Below are 16,697 nucleotides of genomic sequence, written 5' to 3'. Positions count from 1 at the left end.
GGAGGGGGGCAGCAGCAGCTGCCTGAGTCAGGAAGCCATCCTTGAGCCTTTTGAAGGGATTTTTTTTTTCATTCTTTCTAGATTGGGGCTGAATTAAAGCCCATTGCAGCGTCTGTGCTGCGTCCCTGGGTGGTCCCTGGTTCGGAGGGACGCTGTACCAGCAGCTGGTTTGGTGCTGGCAGATCAACTCCTCTTTGTCCTTTTGCCTGGGAAGCATCCACAGCGCTGAAAAGCACTTTACTGGCAGGGCTGGAGAGAGGAGGAACACACAGCCCCTTCCCACACGGCCGAAATAACCCCTGGGAGAAGGGCACGGGGGTTACGTGACCACAGAGAGGCTTTAAAAGCCCTTCCAAGCGTTCTGCCTTCCCTTCCCAGCTCTTCCACAAGAGTCCCTGTGGAAAACAGAGATTTTGACCCCTGTCCTGGAAATGAGTGTTGTAAGGAGCTGGGGCTGGGATGCCAACGGAGGGGTAGGGTGAGCTGGCCTTTCTCCTGGATCCATGGCAGGGAGGCAGGAATGACGGGGCTGTGTTGGGCTGGGCTGGGCTGGGAGGGGGTGCAGCTGCTGTCCCCCAGCACAGGAAGGATTTGCTGTGCAGCCAGCCCGAGGATCCCTGTGGATCTCTTGGATTTGATGATCTCTCTTCGGAGAGCCGGCCCTGAGCAGCTCCGTGATGCCCCAGCCCCCTCCTCGCCACTGTCCTCAGAGGGACCCTGCTGTCCCCTGCGGCCGTGGGGACAAAGCCAGCCCAGGCAGGGATGACCGTGCTGTTTCTGTCCCAGGGACGCTCGGGCTGGCACTGCCCTTTCCCTGCCTTTTCCCTTCCCAGCTCCAGCCCAGCAGCCCCGCGTGGCTTCGGTGGCTCTGCTGATTCCTGCCTGGAGGCGGCCTGGCTGCGTTTCAGGGATGCCCGGGCTGGGGGGAGGCTTCGCTTTCTGCTAATTAGCCAGACAAACAGTCTGGGCCACGTCCCCGCACCCCGAGGCGTGACAGGACCCGGCTGGTGGCTGCCAGATCTAATCGGGAGCGTCTGCAGCGCTGATGGATGGCGGGGGAGAGGCGCTGGCGCCGTCACCTGCGACCGGGGCAGCATCTGCACCTGCCGGGATCCAGGGCAGCATCCAGACCCTCCCGGGATCCAGGGCTGCATCCACACTCCGGGATCCAGGGCAGCATCCACACCCCGGGATCCAGGGCTGCATCCAGAAACCAGGATCCAGGGCAGCATCCACACCCCGGGATCCAGGGCAGCATCCACACCCCTGGATCCAGGGCTACATCCAGACCCCGGGATCTGGGGCAGCATCCACACCCAGGATCCAGGGCAGCATCCACACCCCGGGATCTGGGGCAGCATCCAGAGCCTCCCGGGATCCAGGGCAGCATCCACACCCCGGGATCCAGGGCTGCATCCACACCCCGGGATCCAGGGCAGCATCCACACCCCGGGATCTGGGGCAGCATCCACACCCAAGATCCAGGGCAGCATCAACACCCGGGATCCAGAGCAGCATCCAGATCCTCTTGGGATCCAGAGCAGCATCCACACCCAGGATCCAGAGCAGCACCCAGATCCTCCTGGGATCCAGGGCAGCATCCACACCGGGATCCAGGGCAGCATCCACACCGGGATCCAGGGCAGTGTCCACCCCCGGGATCCAGGGCAGCCTCCACACCCCCCATCCCTCTCTGTACCCCGGCGCTCTCCCCTCCACACCCCGTCACGGCTCCTGCTGCTTCCAGACCTCCCCGCAGCCGGTTCCTTCCTCCCCCTGCCGCCCTCCCCTTCTCGCCCCGCCGTTATTTGCCTCTCTAATTGGTTTATTGATCTCTGGAGGGGCCGGGCAGGGCTCGGCCAGAGCCGCCGCTCGCCTTGCCGCTGAATCATGTCCCGGAGCGCTGACACTAATAAGCCTTTGGCAGCCGCGGCCCGAGATCCCGGCTCCTGCGCCGGCTGTGTCTGCCTCGTTGGAGGGTCCTGCGATTAAACCGGGGCTGAACAGGCTGGCTTTGGCAGCCGGGCTTTGTTCCAGCTGGAAATGTCACGGCTGGTGACAGCACGCACTGATCCGCTCCTGCTCCCGCTGGGACTCCGCGCTCGCCCGGCCCTGCAGGGCGACCCTCGCGTCCCTCCCGGCCGGAGGAGAAGGATAAAAGCGTTCCTTTGTGCCCTGTGACCGATAGGGGACCGTGGCATGGGACCGTGACCCCGCCTGGCCCTGTCCAGCTGCTCCCCTGCCCCGTCCTTGGGGACAGCCCCGCGTGTCCCCATTCCCTGTCTCGCCATCCAGGCTGGCTCCAGCCGCCGCCCCAGCCTGGCACAGATGGATTTGGGTTGGGCAAGAGCCCGGCCCTGAGCCCAGCCTGCACGGAGGGGACACTGCAGGGACACGCTGGCCGCTGCCAGGGACATCCTCAGCCGGCAGCGCCTGGTGCCAGCCCTGGGCGGGATGTGCCTCTCTGCCCCAGACAAAAAAATCCCAAAGGATTTGGGTCCTGGCTGCCCCAGCGCTCCCTGGAGCTGCCCCTCGTAAGGTCTCGGTCACCCCGATGGGAGATGGCAGCAGATTTGTCCCCTTTGGGTGTTTAATGTGCATTTTAGGGTCTTCTCCTTCCTTGCTGGACAGGCAGGGCTCAGGGGGGAGCTGCCAGCCCTCCTGCCCTGGGCTGGGACACTGAGGGGACAGGCAGGGCTGTGACACTGAGGGGACAGGCAGGGCTGTGACATTGACACAGGCAGGGCTGTGACACTGGGACAGGCAGAGCTGTGACACTGGGACAGGCAGCGCTGTGACACTGAGGGGACAGGCAGAGCTGTGACACTGGGACAGGCAGCGCTGTGACACTGAGGGGACAGGCAGAGCTGTGACACTGAAGTGTCCCCGCACACAGCAGTGACACTGGGGAACGGGGGTGGCAGTTGATTTTGCTGATGCTCCTGCACAGAGCCACCACGGCTGTCCCCATTGCCACCCACACGTCCCCAGGCAGGGCCATCGCTGCCAGCCGCCCCCAGCCCGGTGCAGCGTGTCACCGTGTCCCCAGGGCCAGCCCTGCCGGGTCACAGCTGTCCCCAGACCTGTCACAGCCGGCCAGGGACCCCCGGGGTGGCGGGGGCAGCTCTGTGTGTCTGTCCCCGTGTCCCTCCCAGCTGGCACCTGGCCCTGCAGCTAATGAGGGATGCAGCAATTACGGGGCCAGATTGATTAAATCCTAAATCAGAGAGCTTTCAAACGGCTCTGACCTTTCCCAGCTGGGCCAGCGGGGCTGAGCAGAGGCTGTGGCACAAAGCTCATGAGGATGTGTCCTTGTGCCACCCCTGCTCTGTCTGGCGTGGCACAGGAGGGGACCCCGGGCTCTGTGGCCGGGGGCAATCGGTGACAGCGCTGCCTCTGCCCCCAGCAAGGTTTGGGGGTGTCCAGCTTGGGCATCAGGAGGAATTCCCTCATGGAAAGGGTTGTGAGACCTTGGAGGAGCTGCTGCCCAGGGAGTGCCCATCCCTGGAGGTGGCACTCAGAGCTCTGGGCTGGGGACAAGGCCGGACTCGGTGACACCAGCAGTCTTTTCCAGCCTCAGTAATTCCGGGGTTCAGTAACACCCATGAGCGGACAGGTGACACTGGCCGCACCCCCCGAGTGACAGCGACGGCCGCTAGCCACGCGGCCAGCCCTGCTCGCCCCTGTGCGCTCCCCCACGCTTCCACGTGCTGCTCATTAACGATGCTAATTAGCGGGGCTGATTGCGGGGGTGGCAGCAAGGGAGGGCTCTCAGGGCACTCCAATGCCAAGGCGGGGCCGTGTCCGGGGGTCTCTCTGCAGCGGGGGGGGTGGCAGTGACAGCGACAGTGACAGCGACAGTGACAGCGACAGCTCCGCCTTGTCGCGCCCGCCCGCGCCGCCCGCCCGCCTCGCTTCGTGCCCGGCGCGCCCGCGCCAACCGCAGAGCCGCGGGCGGCCCGCCCCCGCCGCGCTGCCATTGGCTGAGCGCCTCAGGGGGCGGGGCCAGCCCGCGGACACGTGTGCGTACCCGGAAGCGGCGGCGGGACCGGCCCGGGCCGGGCGCGGGTACCGGGAACGGAACGGAACGGAACGGAACCGAACCGACCCGACCCGACCCGACCCGACCCGACCCGACCCGCTCCAGAACCCACCGCGTGTCAGCGGGCCCCGGCGCTGCCCCGGAGCCCCAGGTGTGGGGGTTGCGGGGGTCCTGGCAGCGGCCGGGGGGGATTCGGGGGTCCTGCGGTGGGTCGGGGGCTCCGGGGCTGCGGGTTTTGGAGGTCGGGGTCCTGGGGCGGGATTGCGGGGGTTCTGAGGCTGCCCCGGGGGACCCGGGTTTGGGGGGCCCGGGGGCTCCAGGATTGGGGATTTGGGGGCCTCGGTGGTCCGGGGGCTCCAGGTTTGGGGGTCCGGGGCTCCAGGTTTGGGGGGCTCAGGGGTCCTGGCGCTCCAGGTTCGGAGGATTCGGGTGTCCTGGAGGGCCCGGGGGTGCCGATGAAGGGTTGGGGGGGGCTTTTGGGGGTGTTTGGGTGCTCCTGGGTGGGCTGCAGGACCCCCTGTAGGAAGGGGAATTTTCCTGGGGGGCTGGGGGGGGTCTGAGCCGGGCACGCACCTGCAGAGGTTGGGAAAAGCCCTGGGACAAGGCTGGGAGAGCCCTTGAAGCTGGTGCGTGTGTATTTCTTACACGTTCACATATAAATCTGTCAATGCCTGAATATTCCATTTATTTGCTATAAATGCATCCGTGCAGGCGTGTGCCATAAATCCATTAATCCGGATTTCCAGCCTGGGTGTATTTCCATGGCACAGCTGCTCCCTGGGCCATCCCCAGGGCTTTGTTGCCCTTTTCCCCTTTTCCCGAGGTGCAGGGAGCAGGTGCTCTGTGGGTTTTCACCTTCCACACCAGGAAAACCGGGCTGGGGGCACAAAAAGGGGCCTGGGCGAGGTCTGACCCCAAATCCCACTGGGGTTCTGCTCCAGGTGGGATGTGCTGGGTCCCGCTGAGCTCGGCTTAAGTTACAAAGCCTCACCTAAGGGGGAGAGAGGAGCCTGGGGGAGGATGGCCGAGCTGGCTGGGAGCTCAGAGGGGTTTGGGGGGGATTTGGGGGCTCTCTGGCTGTTCTCCCGAGCTCGATGCTGTCTCCTAGGCCAGCATGATCCCGGGGCTGGGGCCGGTGCCGCAGGCGCTGCTGGGGACGCTGCTCACCTGGGGGCTGACGGCGGCGGGCTCGGCGCTGGTGTTCGTGTTCTCCAGCGGGCAGGTGAGCCCTGGGGACCCCACAGATCCTGATCCGGGGGCAGGTGAGCCCTGGGGACCCCTCAGATCCTGATCCGGGGGCAGGTGAGCCCTGGGGACCCCACAGATCCCAGTCTGAGGGTAGGTGAGCCCTGGGGACCCCTCAGATCCCAACTCGAGGGCAGGTGAGCCCTGGGGACCCCACAGATCCTGATCTGGGGGCAGGTGAGCCCTGGGGACCCCACAGATCCTGATCTGAGGGCAGGTGAGCCCTGGGGACCCCACAGATCCTGATCTGGGGGCAGGTGAGCCCTGGGGACCCCACAGATCCCATCCAAGGGCAGGTGAGCCCTGGGGACCCCACAGATCCTGATCCGGGGGCAGGTGAGCCCTGGGGACCCCACAGATCCCAGTCTGAGGGCAGGTGAGCCCTGGGGACCCCACAGATCCCATCCAAGGGCAGGTGAGCCCTGGGGACCCCACAGATCCCAGCTCGAGGGTAGGTGAGCCCTGGGGACCCCACAGATCCCAGTCCGAGGGCAGGTGAGCCCTGGGGACCCCACAGATCCCAACCCGAGGGCAGGTGAGCCCTGGGGACCCCACAGATCCCATCCAAGGGCAGGTGAGCCCTGGGGCAGTGCCTGGGATCCCACAAATCCCACAGGATCCTGATTCAAGGGCAGGTGAGCCCCTGGAATCAACCCCTGAGCCCCCAGGGTACCCCTGAGTCCCTGGCATCCCATAGGATCCCATCCAAGGGCAGGTGAGCCCTGGGGACCCCACAGATCCCAACCCGAGGGCAGGTGAGCCCTGGGGACCCCACAGATCCTGACCCGGGGGCAGGTGAGCCCTGGGGACCCCACAGATCCTGATGCAAGGGCAGGTGAGCCCTGGGGACCCCACAGATCCCAGTCTGAGGGCAGGTGAGCCCTGGGGACCCCACAGATCCCAGTCTGAGGGCAGGTGAGCCCTGGGGACCCCACAGATCCCATCCAAGGGCAGGTGAGCCCTGGGGACCCCACAGATCCTGATGCAAGGGCAGGTGAGCCCTGGGGCAGTGCCTGGGATCCCACAAATCCCATAGGATCCCATCCAAGGGCAGGTGAGCCCTGGCATTCCTCCTCAGCCCTGGCATCCCACGGGATCTGGGCTGTGCCCTGCTCATGGCTGGCTTCTCCTGTCTGCTCCCAGCTCTGAGGGGCAAGAAGAGGGAAAATCCAGCTCCTGTCCCACCACTCAGGAGGGAAAGGAGAGCAAATTGCTGAGCCTGGGATGTGCTCCTGGGGCTCTGCAGGCACGGGCAGGGCTCTGGGCTGGGAGCAGCAGCTCCCCTGCCTCTAACCTGCTTTTGCTGCCACGTTTCCAGGGCAGGATTTGGGTCAGAACGAGCAAACTGGGGAGTTTAAGTCATCCTGGATCCAAATTTAGAGGCCCCCTCGCCAGGGTGTTCCAAATTGCCCAGATGGATTTATTATTTATTATTTATGCCTCGGCCTTGTGATGATTTATTCAGGAGGTGGCTGTGCCAAGTGAGGCTCCCTTTGGAGGAGCACTTTGGTTTTCTTCTTTGGGGAGGGGACAAAACCCATCCTGGGGTGGCAGGGACACTTCCACTGTCCCAGGGTGTCCCAGCCCCAGTGCCCAGCCTGGCCTTGGGCACTGCCAGGGATCCCGGGGCAGCCACAGCTGCTTTGAGAATTCCATCCCAGGGAACAACTCCTTCCCAAAATCCCACCTAACCCTGTCCCCTGGCAGTGGGAAGCCACTCCCTCTCGTGCAGAGTCCCTCTCCAGCCTGGTGACCCCTCTCCCAGCCCCCCAGCTCTGTGGCAGTGCTTTCTCCACCAGTTCAGGGTGGTTTGTGCTTGGTTTTTTTTTCCAGAGGCGGATCCTCGATGGGAGCCTGGGCTTTGCTGCAGGGGTGAGTGCAGCATCCTCCTCCTCCTCCTCCTCCTCCTCCTCCCCGTGTTCTCTGCAGCCCCTCCACGCTTGGTTTGGTTGCCCACTGGAGTTAAAATCCCTTGGATGATTCCCTGAGGGCAGGGAAGGGCTCAGGCTCCTGCTGGCACCGAGCTGCCCACGCTGCTTTGGCTCCTTGCACTCAAACCCCCCCTCCCCCATTTCCTTGGGGTTTTGGGGGGCTCTGGGGGCACTGGGATGGCCAGGAGAGCTGTGCTGGCTTGGTGCTTCCCCGTGGATGCTTTAAACCTTGGGAGGAGAGGGAAGAGAGAGCTGCAGCTCTCCGTGGAGCCTGCATGTGAAGTGCGGGGCTCCTGGCAGCTTTTCCTGGAGGAAAACCTGGAATTTGGGAGCTGTGCAGGGCCTTGGCAATGTGGGGCTGCCACTGCCCAGGTGCTGGGGCAGGTGGGGCCTCACCCAGACTCATTAAATCTTGGTTGTTTCCCTCATTAAGGATCGAGTCCAGCTGCTAAACCCCACCCTGCAGGTGCTGGAGGGCACCTGGGCTGTGCTCTGGGGGGAGGTGCCCCTTCCCACCTGAGTGCTGGGGTCACCTGGGCTCTGCCAGGTCACCCTGCCAGCAGCTCTGAGTCAGCCCTGCCTGGCCCAGGTGTGGCTCAGGGAGCAGAACTCCTGCAAACATTTGCTTTTCCCTCAGCTCTTTCAGCTGGCAGGGCTCAGGGCAGGAAGGGGGAATTGTTCCTGGGGTGCCTGGAGGGGACAGGCAGCCCTGGGGACACTGGGGACAGGTGACACTGGGGACTGGGGACACTGGGGCCAGGCAGCCCTGGTGACACTGGGGACTGGGGACACTGGGGACTGGTGACACTGGGGACACTGGGGACTGGTGACACAGGGGCCAGGGATCCCCCTGAGTTTGAATTTTCCCAGCTGGCCAATGTTGCCATTGCTTGGCCAACAGCTCTGTCTCCATCTTTTCCGTGCCTCAAAATGGTTCAACAACACAAGGAACCTTTTCCTTCCCCCTTTTTTTTCCCCCTTTCCCCCTTTTTTCCCCCTTTTTTTCCCCTTCCCCCTTTTTTTTTCCCCTTTCCCCCCTTTTTTTTCCCCTTTCCCCCTTTTTCCCCCCTTTTTTTTTCCCTTTCCCCCTTTTTTTTTTCCCTTTCCCCCTTTTTTTCCCCTTTCCCCCTTTTTTTTCCCCCTTTCCTTTTCCCTTTCCCCTTTTTCCCCCTTCCCCCCTTTTTCCCCCTTCCCCCCTTTTTTCCCCCTTCCCCCTTTTTTTCCCCCTTTCCCCCCCTTTTTTTCCCCTTTCCCCCCCTTTTTTTCCCCTTTCCCCCCCTTTTTTCCCCCCTTTCCCCCCTGGGTGTGTGCTTAAACTGAACTGGGCTGCACTGGGAGCATCCTGGCAGCTCAGGCTGCTCCTGCTGGTGCCACAGGTGTCACCTGAGCTGCTGGAGGCACCGGTGCAGCTCCTCCCTGCAGCCCTGCCCACCCTGCCTTTGCCTTTTCCCTGCCTCAGTTCCCTCTCTGGCAGTCCCAGCTGATCCAGGGTTCTGCATGAAGAAGCCTCTGAGGTGATGTGTTTCCATAGAGACAAAGCTTTGCTTGCTGGGGCATCTGATGGGAAATTCTGCATTTTTCTCTTAAATCTTCATATCCTTAAATGAGATTTTTTTATTTATTTCCCCCCCAGCCGTTCTCCGTGGTGCTGCAGGGCTGGGCTCAGGCACCAGGACCAAACACCTGCAGCCCCTTTCCCTGCAGCCTGGCACAGCTTTTCCTCTGCCTGGGCTGCATTTTGCTTTTTCCCTGTCCCAGGTGCATCAGGAAATCCTCCTCAGCCTTCCCCAGGCACTTTGGGATCAAATATTCCCTTAAAACAGCACCAGGGATTCACACAGCTCTGCTCAGGCTGCTTAATGGAACCTTTATGAAGCCAAGTGGAAAAGTTTGGCAAGAAAAGTGCCCTGCCAATGTCTTCATCTTCCACCTGCCTCTCCCACCTCCTTTTCCTGGATTTCCTGCTCCCCACCTTTCCCTTGGTGTTCCCATTCCCACCCCAGGGATCCCACCTGGGATTAATGAGGGATTTAATTGTAGCCCAGCAGGGTGGGTGGGCTCAACCCAGCCCTGGGTGTGAAGGTCGTGGCTCAGTTTATTCTGAATTTTAACATAAAAGCTCCTGTGTGGCTCCACAGCCACGGGGGCAGTGCTGGATCCCTGGGCTGGGGGGCTGACGAGAGCTTGAAGCCCAGAATTTGGGGGATTCCTGCACTGAATCCTTGTGGAAGGAGATGCCCAGCTCTGGGAGAGGTTTGGGTTTAAATCCTGCTGTGTTTGGAGGGATTCCCAGCAGAGTGAGGGGCACGGATCTGCATTCATTGCCCCAGGCTGGTTTTTTGTCTCCTGTCCCACTGCTGGGCAGGGTTTGGGCTCCCCCAGTGATGCTTTGGGTCCCTGAGCTGCCTCCTGCCCGCTCTGTGTTTTCCCAGTCCTGCTGCATTCATGGCATTGTGGCATCTTTGGGGCACAAAGGCTGTGAAAGTGCCCCAAATCCACTTTGGGTCCCTGGCTCCGTGGGGCTGGAGCGAGGGGAAGGTGTGGAAAATCCTCTCTGGTTCCAGGCTTGTTGATCCTGGGGGATTTTCCTCTTTTATTCCTGCCTTTGCCACCAGCTGGCTCGGGGACACTGAGGCCTGGGTGCTGTCCCTGGCTGGGCCACTGCAGGGCTTTGGGATCAGTGTGGGTTTGTCCCTGAACCCGGGTGTTGGCAGAGCTTTGGGATCAGTGTGGATTTGTCACATAACCCGGGTTGTTGGCAGAGCTTTGGGATCAGTGTGGGTTTGTCACATAACCCGGGTGTTGGCAGAGCTTTGGGATCAGTGTGGGTTTGTCCCTGAACCTGGGTGTTGGCAGAGCTTTGGGATCAGTGTGGGTTTGTCCCTTAACCTGGGTTGTTGGCAGAGCTTTGGGATCAGTGTGGGTTTGTCCCTTAACCCGGGTGTTGGCAGAGCTTTGGGATCAGTGTGGGTTTGTCCCTGAACCTGGGTTGTTGGCAGAGCTTTGGGATCAGTGTGGGTTTGTCACATAACCCGGGTTGTTGTCAGAGCTTTGGGATCAGTGTGGGTTTGTCCCTGAACCCGGTTGTTGGCAGAGCTTTGGGATCAGTGTGGGTTTGTCCCTGAACCCGGGTTGTTGGCAGAGCTTTGGGATCAGTGTGGATTTGTCACATAACCCGGGTTGTTGGCAGAGCTTTGGGATCAGTGTGGGTTTGTCCCTGAACCCGGGTTGTTGGCAGAGCTTTGGGATCAGTGTGGGTTTGTCCCTGAACCCGGGTGTTGGCAGGATTCCTCCCCTTTTGTCACTCCTGGGACCAGCTGGAGCCGGGCTCTGAGCCTGCCCTGGGTGGGCAGGAGCTGGCTGCTCCAGCAGATCCCAAATCCCACCCTGGGCTGAGGGCAGGCTGCTGAAGGGCTCCCTTGCAGCTTGGAGTGTTCTGTAAACCCATGACAAAGCCTTCCAGCACCTGGGGTGTCGGGGTTGATCTGCAGAGCACAAAGAAACTGATTAAATCCCTTTTCCTGCACCTTGGGCTGGCTCAGAGCTGTGGCAGCTCCCCAGGAGCCCTGAGCTGTGGGATCCTGGCAGGATCTGGGGGCTGAGCTCTGTCAGGGCTCTGTTTGCCGTGGGGAAATGATATCTTAACGTGAGCTGACAACATAATTCTCCAGAGCCTCTCCCTGCTGCCTGTGTTGCCACGTTGGGGTGTGTGGTTGTTTTTTAAAGGAGGTGGCATTTGAAATATGAGGTTTGACAGCCGTGCTGAAGCCTGACATGACAACCCTCGTTCTTCTTACTCACAGCCAGCTCAGATTTACACAGCCCCCCAGGGACTGGTGTCTGCAGCAGAGGCAGCTCCCTCCTCCCTCCTGAGGAGGGGCTGGTGGTGGCAGAGCTGGGCAGCAGCTCCTCTTTGGGGCCTTTGAGCTGCAGGAGAGGAGGTTTGGGTTGGAAGTTGGGAGGGAATTCTCTGGGAGGGTGTTGGGACACTGGCACAGGGTGCCCAGAGAAGCTGTGGCTGCCCCTGGATCCCTGGCAGTGCCCAAGGCCAGGCTGGACAGGGCTGGGAGCATCTGGGACAGTGGGAGGTGTCCCTGCCGTGGTGGCACTGGATGAGCTTTAAGGTCTTTTCCAGCCCAAACCATCCCGGGGCTCTGAGCAGCCTGCCAAGGGAATTTCCTGGGGTTCTGGGGGCTGCTGGGCAGAGCTGGGCTCACCTTTCCCCAGCATCCTCCTGCTTCAGCCTCTGGGCTCCTTCCACTGCGTCCTGCACCCATTTCTCCTTTGGGATTTCAGCTTCTCTTCCATCCCACGGGGTCTCACCACTCCCCCTCTGTCCCCAGGTGATGCTGGCAGCGTCCTACTGGTCCCTGCTGGCCCCGGCCATCGAGCTGGCCGAGGAATCCGGGACCTTTGGGGCCTTCTCCTTCTTCCCTGTGGCCGCGGGCTTTGCCCTGGGGGCAGCGTTCGTGTACGGGGCTGACCTGCTGCTGCCACTGCTGGTGAGTGGGAACTGGGAAATGTGGGGCTGGGGAATGATCCCACTGCTGGTCAGTGGGAACTGTGGGGCTGGGAATTGTGGGGCTGGGGAATGATCCCAGTGCTGGTCAGTGGGAATTGTGGGGCTGGGGAATGATCCCAGTGCTGGTCAGTGGGAATTGTGGGGCTGGGGAATGATCCCACTGCTGGTCAGTGGGAATTCCCAGTTTGGGACTCATCCCAGTGCTGTCAGTGGGAATTCCCAGTCTGGGACTCATCCCAGTGCTGTCAGTGGGAATTCCCAGTTTGGGGGCTCATCCCAGTATTCATCAGTGGGAATTCCCAGTCTGGGACTCATCCCAGTGCTGTCAGTGGGAATTCCCAGTCTGGGACTCATCCCAGTGCTGTCAGTGGGAATTCCCAGTTTGGGGGCTCATCCCAGTATTCATCAGTGGGAATTCCCAGTCTGGGAGGTTCCTGCCCTTCCTCCAGCTGCAGGGAAGAGCAGCTGCTGGGCATGGATGGATTCTCTCCCAGATTTAATGATTTTGTGATTTCCCCTGGCTCTGGCTGTGCTGGATGCAGCTTTAGACTCGCTGAGCTCTGTATTTTTTTTTTTTTTTTAATCTTCCTGTTTTTTTTCCCCCCCTTCACACCTCTGCTTTTGTTCTTTTGGCTGGCAGCACTCCTCAAGCAGCTCAGGTGTGACCTCGTGTCCCAGCCCGGGGGCTTCGTGTGCAGAGCTGCCAGCCCTGGCAGTGCTGCTCAATCCAGGCAGGCAGCCTGAGACTGCTGCTAAAAATATAAATAAATGGGGAGCTGGTGGATTTCTGCAGCTGGGAAGGCAGGAATGGTGCAATCACTGAAGAGATTTCCAAACATTTCCAAGGAGATCCTTCCATTTTCATACTTAGCTCAGTGGGATTTTATTGGCCTGTGGTTGTGAGGAAGGAATGGGAAGTTTTTAGGAGTCTGTAGCACCAGAGGCTTTTTTTTTTTTTTTTTTTTTCCTGGCTTTTGGAGCCTTTCCTGACGGGGTCACAGCTCCAGTTGGGTGCATCCTCAGCTGGGAGGAGAAATGCTGGATGTTGTGGGATCGCTGGATGTTGTGGGGTTGCTCTGTCTTGGTTTGAAAAGTCAGGTGTCTGCTAAGGAAGGCAGGATCCTCCTCTGAAATGGAAAATGCAAACCCCTTCCCTCTGAATTATTATGATTTTGAAATTAAGGGGCTCTCAGGCAAAGATATGGGAATAGGAATAACAGTTCTGCACTAGGGAAAAATAAAAACACGAATGTAATAGTACAAACAAACAAAAAAAAAAAAACACTGGCAGAGTCAGAGCAGGCCCTGGCAGGCTGTGGGTCAGGGTGGTGGCAGCAGTGCCATTCCATGGGGGCTCAGCCCTCCTGCAGTGCCAGCTGTGCTTCTGCTGGAGCAGGATCCTGGACAAGGCTGGAGTTTTCCTCTGGAGCTCCAGGGCTGCTGTGGATGGGCCTGGGCTTCCTCTGGGAACGCAGTGGGGCAGAAAGCTGCTCCTCTGGGAATGCAGTGGGGCAGAAAGCTGCTCCTCTGGGAATGCAGTGGGGCAGAGAGCTGCTCCTCTGGGAATGCAGTGGGGCAGAAAGCTGCTCCTCTGGGAATGCAGTGGGCAAAGGCTGCTGTGGTGTCCCAAAGCCTCAGATTGTATCCAGGTAGGAATGCTTGGCTCCTCCCCTGGGCACAGCCTCTCCCCATGGGATGATGGAATTTTCTCAGCCATGCAGGGACACTCACTGGCCCATGAACCGAAAACAATTAATAATTATTGGCCCATGAACAGGAGATAATTATTGGCCCATGAACAGAAAACAATTAATAATTATTGGCCCATGAACAGGAGATAATTATTGGCCCATGAACAGAAAACAATTAATAATTATTGGTCCATGAACAGGAGATAATTAATAATTATTGGCTCATGAACAGAAAACAATAATTGTTGGCCCATTATCAGAAGATAATTAATAGCCCATTAACAGGAGATCTCTCCTGCAGGGAGGATTGGCTGTGGCAGGGATGAAGAACACTGCCCAATTGACAGCAGAGAACTGCCCCAGGATGGGAATTGAACTCACCCCCAGCCTGAGACACACTCCCATGCCAGTGGGTGAAATGCCCCTGCTGAGCCTCTCCTTCCTCTCCTCGCCCTCTCTGGGTTTTTTGGGGGCTCCCAAACGCTCTGCAGGATTCAGGAGCTGCTCCTGGATCCCCCGGGAGCTCTTTGGCTCCGAGCTCTGCCCTTTCCTGCTGCTCTCCCCGTCCCAGGGTGTCCCACTGGGCTGGGCTGGATGCTCTGCCTTGGGCTGATGTTTCCCAGCAGGATGGAGAAGCAGCTGGAGCACAAGCCCCACTTGTTGCTGGTGGCTGGAGTTGGTACTGGGTGTTTACTGGGGGAAGTGAAATTCTCGTGTGGGGAGGAGTGGGGTGGAGTGACAAGGACGGGCAGGGAGGGTGCTGGCCTTGCAGGGAGCAGTGCAGGTGTCAAAACATCCAATATATCCTCAAATCCAGGTGTAAAAACATCCAATATATCCTCAAATCCAGCTGCAAAAAACATCCAATATATCCTCAAATCCAGGTGTAAAACCATCCAACATATCCTCAAATCCAGGTGTAAAAACCATCCAATATATCCTCAAATCCAGGTGTAAAAACATCCAATATATCCTCAAATCCAGGTGTAAAAACCATCCAACATATCCTCAAATCCAGGTGTAAAAACCATCCAACATATCCTCAAATCCAGGTGTAAAACCATCCAACATATCCTCAAATCCAGGTGTAAAAACCATCCAATATATCCTCAAATCCAGGTGTAAAAACCATCCAATATATCCTCAAATCCAGGTATAAAACCATCCAATATATCCTCAAATCCAGGTGTAAAAACATCCAATATATCCTCAAATCCAGCTGCAAAAAACATCCAATATATCCTCAAATCCAGCTGCAAAAAACATCCAATATATCCTCAAATCCAGGTGTAAAAACCATCCAATATATCCTCAAATCCAGGTGTAAAAAACATCCAATATATCTTCAAATCCAGCTGCAATGCTGCTGGGAGCAGAGCTGTTGTCTCCTGGCTGGTTTGCTCCGTGTGGGACGCTCATCCCGTGGAAATTCTGCTGGCTGGGATGTGGCCAAGGAGGATTTAGACCCTCAGAGGAGCTGGGGGAGAGTTTTTATCCCAAAATAATGCTGCAGTGTGTGTTTTCCTCCTGGAAAAGGGGCAGGAGCCACCCTGTCAGGGTCTGCTTGATCCAAAGGCTGCTTTTCCTCCCCCTGGATGCCTTGGGAAGGGTCAGGAGAGCTGGCAGGGGGTGGGGGGCTCTGTGTCCCCCGCCTGGAGCAGCAGGAATGGCTCCTGGAGCTGGGCAGTGGCTCCAGGATGGGAATTTTGGGATGCTTTGGGAAGAGAACGGAGACTCGGCAGGTTCTGGGGAGAGGCTCGAGCTGAGCGAGTTGAAATGAAAAAATTTTGGTGAGGCTTGAGCCAGCCCTGGGCTGGGAACGTGCTCTGGGGCCATCTCCCTTCCTCTGGAGCCCGGGTTTCTCCCGAGGGTTTGTGACTCAGTTCCCCTCTCTGTGCCGGTGGGGCTGGGAGGGTGCTGGGGCAGCCAGGGCAGGAGGAGGGAGCCCTGCCCGCCTGGCACAGCTCCAGGCTGGATAACAACCACCTCTAAAAGCTTTTATCGACTCCCTGTCAGCCCAGCCCTGCTCTGCTGGCAGCCAGAAGGGTTTTCCTCCTGCTTCAGCCCCGCTGGAGCTGGGGCACCGCGGGGTTTGCTCGTGGCAGAGGAAGGGTTAAACTCCCAGCCCAAGTGGTGAGGATCCCGAGCAGCTGGAGTCATTCCATTCCTCACAAAAGGCAGATCTAATCTATTACATCTTTATCTTTGCCTTTTCCCCGGGTGTTTGTTCATCCCCCAGCTGAGGAGGAGATGCTGGTGGGGCTTGGCAAACCTCACCGGGAAATTCGGGGGCACTTGGAGGGCGAGAGCAGGGCAAAAACAGATCCCAGGGGGTTCAGAAATGGGCTCTCCTTTATTTCCCCAAATCTCCTGGCGTGGAGCCTCCAGTTTAATCTGGATTTTTCTTTAAACGAGGCTTTTAGCTGGTGCTTGAGGAGGTTTTGGGTGCTGATGGGGCTGGGTGAGCCTCTGGTGCCTTTCCTAAAAAGGGTTTGGGGCTCGGTGCCTTCACTGCCAAGACCCAAAGCCTCTGAGGGAAAGTTGACTTAAAAATTCAGTGCAGCAGGTCCCTGATGGCTCAGGAGCTATTTTGGATCTACTGAAAGGCATAAGAATGCTGGAATTAAGTGTTATTATTCTCATCCTTCAAATCTGTCGTGCAGCTCTGCTGCCTTGGGTGGGTTTTGTTCAGAGTTTGGTGTTTTATTGGGTTTGGGATGTGCTGCTTGCCCTTCCTGGGGCAGTCCCAGGAGAGGCCAGAGGATTCCCCCAGCCCTGGCTCTGCTTTGCAGGCAGTCCCTGCCTGCTTTTGCTGCTGGATTTTCACGTGCAGGTGGAAGCTGGAAGCACTGGAAGCGTCAGGAGCTGGCCCAGCTGCCCAGGGTGGATCCCCATCCCTGAGGGGTTCAGGATGTGGCACTTGGGGACGTGGCCGTGGTGGCCTGGGCAGTGCTGGGGTGGTGGCACTGGCTGTTCTCAGAGGGCTTTTCCACCCTGAGTGATTTTATCACTCTCTGGTGTGATTTTATCCCTCTCTGGTGTGATTTTATCCCTCTCTGTGAGCTGCTGAGTCCCCAGGAGCTGTCCTGAGGAATCCTGAGGTGTTCCCAAGCCCTCGTGGATGGGGTTTGGGGGCTTTGGGTGCAGTGGAGCCCCCCAGGAACTCCCTGGCTCCTGCTTTCAATGGCTCACAGCCCCTGGGCGAGCAGGAATTCCCTGCTGGCACTGGGACAGGAGCAGGGAGAGGGAGGAATGCAGCTGGTCCT

General features: G+C 59.1%; 1 protein-coding gene across 5 annotated transcripts in view; it reads left to right on the top strand.

Annotated features, from left to right (window-relative positions):
• SLC39A11 (solute carrier family 39 member 11) overlaps positions 1-16,697 on the top strand; it is a 92,226-nt gene that overhangs the window by 9,193 nt on the left and 66,336 nt on the right. For 4 of the 5 annotated variants that reach the window (XM_053994926.1, XM_053994927.1, XM_053994928.1 and 1 more), the window contains exons 2-4: positions 5,151-5,264; positions 7,121-7,159; positions 11,562-11,720. In XM_053994926.1, the coding sequence (XP_053850901.1) occupies positions 5,157-5,264; positions 7,121-7,159; positions 11,562-11,720 (306 nt within the window). In that variant the 5' untranslated portion in view covers positions 5,151-5,156. Of the gene's footprint in view, positions 1-4,017; positions 4,194-5,150; positions 5,265-7,120; positions 7,160-11,561; positions 11,721-16,697 lie in introns of those variants that run through there. The other variant, XM_053994929.1, reaches the window with a different exon arrangement.

This window comes from Vidua macroura, chromosome 19, assembly GCF_024509145.1.
Source record: "Vidua macroura isolate BioBank_ID:100142 chromosome 19, ASM2450914v1, whole genome shotgun sequence".
NCBI classification, from domain to species: Eukaryota; Metazoa; Chordata; class Aves; order Passeriformes; family Viduidae; genus Vidua; species Vidua macroura.
This window is presented reverse-complemented; position numbering and strand designations above follow the sequence as displayed.